The 9,000-nt window shown below is 37.3% G+C and overlaps 1 protein-coding gene across 1 annotated transcript in view; it reads right to left on the minus strand.

Moving 5' to 3' along the window:
- Positions 1-2,729: 2,729 nt before the first annotated feature.
- Positions 2,730-9,000, minus strand: part of LOC137634149 (uncharacterized) — a 20,978-nt gene continuing 14,707 nt past the window's right edge. Inside the window, exon 2 of the mRNA XM_068366395.1 lies at positions 2,730-3,562. Coding sequence (XP_068222496.1) covers positions 2,730-3,562 — 833 coding nt within the window. The remainder of the gene's footprint in view (positions 3,563-9,000) is intronic.

Consider the following 9,000-nt stretch of genomic DNA (forward strand, 5'->3'; position numbering starts at 1 on the left):
TAAGGTTGCGTTTTCTTCGTTACTCATAAGCTTCCAGAGGTGTGATGATGGACCTTCCGAGAGAGAGAGAGAGAGAGAGAGAGAGAGAGAGAGAGAGAGAATCTTCTGGCTACCTTCTTAAAAAAGTCACTCGCTCACTCACTCTCCCCTTGTTTTTTTTTCTCTCTCTCCTCTCTCCCCTCTCCCCTCGCTTTAACTCTCCCAAGCTGGAACATTAACGTACAGACGAACGAAGTTGCTCCCAACTCTCACTGTCTCCTTTTCTCACCCTCAACCACCTCCTCCTCCTCCTCCTCCAACGATGTGGCACCTCTCCTCCCTCCACCACTTCCTCCACCACCTCCTCCACCACTTCCTCCACCTCCACCACTTCTGGAGTTCTGTCCAGTCCACAGCTGCCGTGTTTCTCTTCATTCTCAATACAAAACGGGCAAGACCGGGAACTAGAGAGAAGTGTCCAAGCTCATTTGTGTGTTTACTTCTTGTTTGTTTATTTTTTTTCCGACGTTCATTGAAAGTGCCTGGGGGAAGGGGGGAGGGGGGAAAGGGGTATACGCTCCCCACGTCCCCTTTGCTAGCGTCAAAACTCCTTCAGTTCCTATCACTTTGAACGACGGTGCCAATCGGAATTCCTCCAGATCCTACGGGTCATATGAGTATGGAAGGGGTGGAGTAAGGGGAGGATTGTTTTGAGTAAACTAGAGAGGGAAAGAGAGAGAGAGAGGGAGAGAGAGAGGGGAAGAGGAGAGGGAGTAACAACTAACAACACTAGCTCGCATACCACGAGGTTACTTGGACGCTGTGTCACGACCTGCTTGCTTACTCGCTCAGTGTCTTTCCTCGCTATTTACTGTTACTGGATTATCGAGTTGTTATCGAGTTTCGTTGAAGTATGCGTTCTCCTTTTCCACTTTTTCTCCTTCTCTCTCTGTCTCCTCGTTATGATTTACTATCTATTGACTCAAGCTGGAGATAGATAGTTGGGAAAAGTTTTTTGATAGTGCAGTGAAAGGAAGAAAAAGGAAGATAAAAAAAAACTTGACGTGATAGATATTATCGAGTTTCGTTGAAGTATGCGTTCTCCTTTTTCTCCTTCTCTCTCTCTCTCCTCGTTATGATATACTATCTATTGACTCAAGATGGAGATAGATAGTTGGAAAAGTTTTATGATAGTGCAGTGAAAGGAAGGAAAAGGAAGATAAAAGAAACTTGACGTGATAGATATTATCGAGTTTCGTTGAAGTATGCGTTCTCCTTTTCCACTTTTTCTCCTTCTCTCTCTCTCCTCGTTATGATTTACTATCTATTGACTCAAGCTAGAGATAGATAGTTGGAAAAGTTTTATGATAGTGCAGTGAACTTTAAATAAAAAAAAATAATTTGACGTGACAGATATTAATGGATTACTCCTCAGTATATCAGATCGTTATACTCTCGTAACAAGTATACTCGACGCGATGGATTAGTGTATCGTTCTTCTGCTGTTACGGAAGACTGTGGTCTTCCTTTGGCCCTTATAAAGAGTTTTGTGTGTGTTTCGGATTTATTTCATATGGGAAATTAAGTGTTTTATACAACAACATGACTTTGAAATGATTGACAGGACTTGAAAAGTATTGGAAACGTTGGAGAATTTTCTTGATAAATTACAAAATTGCCTTTTAACAGTTTTTAGTAAATAGATATTATTGTATATTTATTTATTATATTATGGATTCTATTTCTTAAATGTATTGGTGTTTGTTAACGTAAGATAGTCATCATTAATCTTTGACATGACTTGAAAAGTATCAGAAACTTTGTAGAATTTTCTTGATAAATTACGGCATCGCCTTTTAACAGTTTTAGTAAATAGATATTATTGTATATTTATTTATTATATTATGGATTCTATTTGTTAAATGTATTGGTGTTTGTTAACGTAAGGTAGTCATCATTAATCTGGTTAAACGTCATCAACGTAATTAATTGTGGCATTTTATAATTCATAACTGTAAATTTACTGAGGTGTGTCATAATCACCGTAAAACATCTGTTTAAATACTGATGATGATGCCTGTGACTTGTACAAAACGAAGACATAGTTGAAGTGAAGTATCTTTCGTGTTAATTGACTCACGCAAATATATAAATCATGTATATGATTCATTAATTAATATTTTCTGTAATACTTATTTGGAAGCGTAAAAATGTATTATTTCTCAGCCATAGTGTCGTCGATGTTTTGAGTATTTTTTTTACTGGTTTGTTAAAGGTATAAAGGTAGCTCATGAATGGCAGAGGCAAGGAACAGTGACAATGCTCTAGAGACTGTCCATCTGACCATATCTACATATGATCAACGCCCAAGCTCCCCTCCACACAAGCTAGGACCAAGGAGTGCCAGGCAATGGCTATTGATGACTTGGGTAGACCTAAATGTTCCCGCAAACCCCTTCCCATCCCTAGCTCTCAAGGATAGTGAAGTTGCGGACACAACCAAAAGCTATCGAACCTGAGCGTGTCTCTAACCTCCGTCCAGCATACAGCCAGGCAGGGACGTTTTCAATAGGCTACAATGATGGTGAGGCTGAAAACGCAACGAATAACTATCGAGCCTGAGCGTGTGTCGAACCTCCGTCCATTAAATTGCTAGGCAAGGACGTTTTCAATAGGCTACCACAACTATATTTTAAGTTATATCATCACCCTCTTTTCCCCTTCTCCCCCTCATCAATCCTCTTCTTCCTTTATCTTCTTACGTCCCCCTCATCAATCCTTTTCTTCCTCTTCTCCCTTTTTCTTCTTACGTCCCCCTCATCAATCCTCCTCTTCCTCTTCTCCCTTTTTCTTCTTACGTCCCCCTCATCAATCCTCTTCTTCCTCTTCTCCCTTTTTCTTCTTACGTCCCCCTCATCAATCCTCTTCTTCCTCTTCTCCCTTTTTCTTCTTACGTCCCCCTCATCAATCCTCTTCTTCCTCTTCTCCCTTTTTCTTCTTACGTCCCCCTCATCAATCCTCTTCTTCCTCTTCTCCCTTTTTCTTCTTACGTCCCCCTCATCAATCCTCTTCTTCCTCTTCTCCCTTTTTCTTCTTACGTCCCCCTCATCAATCCTCTTCTTCCTCTTCTCCCTTTTTCTTCTTACGTCCCCCTCATCAATCCTCTTCTTCCTCTTCTCCCTTTTTCTTCTTACGTCCCCCTCATCAATCCTCTTCTTCCTCTTCTCCCTTTTTCTTCTTACGTCCCCCTCATCAATCCTCTTCTTCCCCTTCTCCCTTTTTCTTCTTACGTCCCCCTCATCAATCCTCTTCTTCCTCTTCTCCCTTTTTCTTCTTACGTCCCCCTCATCAATCCTCTTCTCCCTTTTTCTTCTTACGTCCCCCTCATCAATCCTCTTGTTCCTCTTCTCCCTTTTTCTTCTTACGTCCCCCTCATCAACCCTCTTCTTCCTCTTCTCCCTTTTTCTTCTTACGTCCCCCTCATCAATCCTCTTCTTCCTCTTCTCCCTTTTACTTCTTACGTCCCCCTCATCAATCCTCTTCTTCTTCTTCTTCTCCCTTTTACTTTTTACGTAAAGGCCGGCTGCAAGATGTATTAGCTTGCACGGCAGCAAGTACAACTTTAGCAAGGAAATTAGGGACTAGGCCACCACGAATCGTGTCGAGAAATTCTGATTAGCGTCCAAGAGGACAGTCCATCAAACTCTTGGGCGGTGACCCTTGGGGACGTCTTTAAAACTGTCACTGCCAGATGAGATAGTGGGGCAGTTGTGCGAGTCCCCGAGACAGTATTAGTTGTATGCTGTTATGATAATGTTAGAATTAGTAAAGGTTAGATTACCACGGAAACCATTTATTGTTGATTCTTTCAGGAATAGAGGTTTTCATTATAATGGGTATGCTGTTAGTTGTATTAATTGATAAGATAAAATTGCTTGTCTCTAAAACCATTACGTTCTTGAAATTTTTGTTCATTCAGAAAACACATGAACTTCCATTGTAAATATGAAGTCTTCGTTTGCTTGGTTTGTCGCATCTCTCTCTCTCTCTCTCTCTCTCTCTCTCTCTCTCTCTCTCTCTCTCTCTCTGGTATGTTCTCCCGACTTCTTGGTTCCCAATGTTGTGTTGCAACCCTTTTTTTTGGGTAGGATCGCACTGCATAGCATTAATCGGAGTTCTACTTTCTTACGTCTGTTAGATAGTTTTTCTGGGTCTCCCGTCCCTTTGACACTTAAGAAAAGAAAGGGGGGAGGGGGATGTTAGCAATGGTGGACTTAGAACCAGAAATTATCTAGATCTAGAATTTATCTAAAACCAGAATGTCTTTGTTAGAGGTGTCCATGCTTTGTTCGGCCGTTAGCTTAAGAACCAGAATTCATCTAGATCTAGAGTTTCATATCCAGAAGTATTCATGCTTTGTTCGACCTTTAGCTTAAAAAAAAAAAATTTATCTAGAACTAGAAGTTATCTAGACCTAGTGTGTCTTAGCCAGAAGTGTTCATGCATTATTCAGTCTTTAGCTAAAGAACCAAAATTTATCTAGAATCAAATTTTATCTAAAACCAGAATGTCTTATCCAGAAGTGTTAATGCTTTGTTCAGCCTTTAACCTAAAAACCAGAATTTTACTAGAACCAGATTTTATCTAAAACCTAGAATGTTCTAGCCTGAAGAGTTCACGCTTTGTTCGGTCGTTAGCTTAAGAATGTTGAGCTGTGCATGTTCTCTGCACATTGGTTTTACCCTTGATTCACCGTGTGAAGGATGACTATTGAACTGTGGTTATGCAGTTCATAAGAGTAAATTCATGATTTGGCACAAATAGGATACTGGCACGGATTCATTATGTGTTTTTCTCTAATTTCGAATTTTTTCTTTGTTGGTAGAATTTTTTCTGGTTTCATTGTTTAAAGAAGAAATAAGTATACGCAGATCCGCTTTCCTTGTTAAGTAAACTTCTGCCATTTCTTGCTCTTTTTACCATTTGAAAATATAATGATCGCTGGATTTTATTGACAAATTGTTTATTTTATTTTATTTTATTTTTGCGTGTTAGTATTCATAGAAAGTACAGAATGACTTTTGTCGTAATTTTTTGTGCCAGTATAATTGACCAAAAACATGATGCCTTTAGTTTTTTATTCCTTCTCTTTTTTTCTTTTCTTTTTTAAGAAGTATTTGATGGTGACAAAATATAGGCGAGGGTTATGTAACAAATTCTTACTCAGCAATAAAAAAAGAATATTCTTTCATCTTCATCTATTTTCAAAGTTAGTAAAAGTTAGTGTTTTATCTAACCAGAATGCCACGCAAAAAAAAAAAAAAAACTGCCTGAAATATAAGAGGCGGATGAGAAGGCCAAGTCCCTACCTCAGGGACATCACATAACTTCCTGAAGCTTGAACCAATGATCCTCCTGCAGTGTGCCTTTAGCGACACAGGGACTGGACGACGGCAAGCCAAGACGTTGATTGTATTTTAGACTATAATGAAGAAAACGCTTTGTGTTTTTTAAGGGAAACTATGCCATTTTATTTCTCCTTTGACCTTACCTTCGTTCACGCTTCATTTATTTGACCTCTTGTCCAATCTCCTCATACTTCAACATTGGGGTTACCGCACAAGTTGCACCTTGGTATTGAATGTCCTCCTCGGTCCAATCGCAAGATCTACACGGCAAAAATTAATTGAATTTCATAGTTTTGAACTTAAAGACTAAATACTCTTTATCAAGAGGATCGGATATAACAATTTACTTGGCTTCCAAATGTGTCTTGAGAGAAGTAAACGAGGGAAAGTGACAATTAACATTCTGTAAAATTAAAAATCCCTTGATATATATTTCGACTAGCTTTAAATTTGTAGATACTAATAAATTAAATGTGTAATTTTTTCTCTCTTAGTTATTATTAGCATACTCTTTTTTTTTTTTTTTTTTTTTTTTTTTTTTTTTTTTTTTTTTTTTTTTTTTTTTTTTTTGTCGTGGTGATTTTTGGGATACTTGGGATTGCGTTTGTGTATCTGTCCCTGTGATTTTTTTTTTTCATAACCAAAGTGAATTATTTATTTATAAAAGAAGAAAGGAGATTGCTAACTACATTCATTGTTGTATTAGCAGTGTTGGAAATACTTGATGGGGGATGATTAACCTATTTCTTTAAAGGGGGGGGGGGGGGGGTAATAGTGATGGCAAAGATAAATACATCAAAAATTTCCGTAATTCCGTTGAAAATTATAAATGATGCAAACGAATATCAAATTAATATAAGGAATAATGGGAAAGAAATTAAAGAAACAAAATATTTTTAATTATTCAAAGAATGCTGTCCTTGATGCAAAAGAATATTCCAATCAATGTTAAAACTTTACGGAATTTTCCTTTTTTTCCATCAAAGGTCTTTCCTTTTTTCATCTTTCTTTGTCTCATTTTGAGCGATTCATTTTGTCGTTATATTTATTGAGAAAATAATATTCTTAGAGTCCTGTATTTAATTAGAGCTTTTTATTTCTTTAATTACTTTATGTACATGATTTAGATGATTCTGATAAAGCTAATTGAATTGTTTCTACCTTATATCAAAAAGTGAGAAAATAATATTTTTCAGAGTCCTGTTTTTAATTAGAGCTTTTTATTTCTTTGATATGATCTAATTATTTTATGAACATGATTTAGATGATTTTGATAAAGCTAATTGAATTGTTTTTACCTTACATAAAAAGTTGAATATATGAGCTTCTTACCTCATTTTGTATTCAAGTAATTAACTTTGTTATTAAATATGTTTGATCGTGATTTTATCAAATATAAAATATATATTATCATTATTATAGTTAAATATATGCAATTTGTGTATGCAATAAATGTAGGAAAGATTCAACGTGTTCAATATGGATAATTTGAACCACCGAGGCGTTGAATTGTGGGGTGGACCCCACTATTTGGCCTAGTATAAATATTCATCCGTTATAGATTATGGTAATAATCAGTCTCTCTCTCTCTCTCTCTCTCTCTCTCTCTCTCTCTCTCTCTCTCTCTCTCTCTCTCTCTCTCTCTCTCTCTCTCCGAAAACCAATTTATAAATAATATGGTTGTGATTATATTTGCTATTCATGTATAAGTAACATCTATGTGTAAATATGGCATATATGGTTAGATATATATCCATATGTATAAAGATTGCTTTGAATTACCCAAGGACAAATATTTTGTAAAGATTACTTTGGATTACCCATTACCCAAGGCCAAAACATTATATAAAGAACACTGGATTTCCCAACGACAAAATATTTTGTAAATATCACTTTGGATTACCCAAAAGAACATATTTTATAAAGATTACTTTGTATTACTCAGGACAAAAGTATTTTATAAAGTTTACTTTGTATTACTCAGGTCAAAAATATTTTATAAAGATCACTTTGTATTACCTAAGGCCAAAATAATGTATAAAGATTACTTTGTATTACCCAAGCCCAAAATATTTTATGAAGTTTGCTTTATTACTCAAAGGAAAATATTTTATAAAGATTACTTTGTATTACCCAAGCCGAAAATATTGTATAAAGATCACTTTGTATTACCCAATTGCAAAATATTTTATAAAGATTACTTTGTATTACCAAAGCCCAAAATATTGTATAAAGATCACTGTATTACCCAAGCCCAAAATATTTCATAAAGATTTTTTTTGTATTACCCAAGCCCAAAATATTTCATAAAGATTACTTTGTATTACCCAAGCCCAAAATATTTTATAAAGATTACATTGTATTACCCAAGCCCAAAATATTTTATAAAGATTACTTTGTATTACCTAAGAACAAAATATTTCTTCACGATTCTGACCCGATCCTTCTTTTACTTCGTTCCCTGTCTCACCGGGCAAATAAATTCGCGTGGTCATTGCTTCGATGATTTATGTTGAGGTGGTGAAAAAAAGAAGATGAAGAAAAGGGAAAGAAAATCAATTGTGTACGCATGCAATGGCGTCGACCCTGAGCGTATTTTTAGTCTGCTCCAGTACTGAACATTCCTCGGAGGTCGTCTCAGAGCTTTGTAAAAGTCAGCCTTTTCTTAGTTTCATTTTGACGGGACTAGGATGATAATTCGGCGTGGTGGGGGGTGAAGGACGTTTGCGTATGTATGCGTGTGTGTGTGGGTGTATATGCGTATGTGTGTTTTTGTGTGGGGGGGGGTGGTGTGTATGCGTGTGTTTGTTTGTGTGTGTGTGTGTTTTTCAGTATTGCCATTTCTAATTGGCGATACCTCAATGTGGAGAAAGAGTTGGTGGTGAAGGATGTTTGTGCGGGCGTGTGTATGTGTGTGGGATGTATATGCGTGTTGTGTTTTTGTGTGTGTTTGTGTGTTTAAGTATTATCATTTCTGAGTGGCGATACCTTAACGTGACGAAGGGATTGGTGGTGAAGGATGTGTGTGTGTGTATGCGTGTGTGTGTGTGTGTGTGTGTATGCGTGTGTGTTTGTATTGCAATTTCTGAGTGGGCATACCTTAACGTGGTGAAATGGTTTGTTTATCACCATGAAAGGCTTTGTGTATCGTCATTATCAGCAAAGCAGTACTAGTCACGGCCATCCTTGCTAGCTTGGTTTGCTGTGAGCGATCAGACTGAAATCTCCCACCATCACCAATTCGTAGTTTGGCCAGCGTTGGTGATGAAAACTGGCCAAATCACCGACTTGAATAGGGACATGTCTTAAGTCCTTTGTCATGCAGTGGATTGGAAACGGCTGCATTAGTAGTAGTTATTAGTATTATTAGGGTTATGTTTGGGGGTTTTGCAAACCTATTTCCGAACAATATTCCATTTCTTTTAGCGAGGCATATTTGCACCGACTCGCAGCGGTGCCCTTTTAGCTCGGAAAATTTTCCTGATCGCTGATTGGTTGGACAAGATCATTCTAACCAATAAGCGACCAGGAAACTTTTCCGAGCTAAAAGGGCACCGCTGCGAGTCGGTGCAAATATGACTCGCTAAAAGAAATGGACTAAAGGTACTACATG

The sequence above is a fragment of the Palaemon carinicauda genome, chromosome 3 (assembly GCF_036898095.1).
Source record: "Palaemon carinicauda isolate YSFRI2023 chromosome 3, ASM3689809v2, whole genome shotgun sequence".
Classification (NCBI taxonomy): Eukaryota; Metazoa; Arthropoda; class Malacostraca; order Decapoda; family Palaemonidae; genus Palaemon; species Palaemon carinicauda.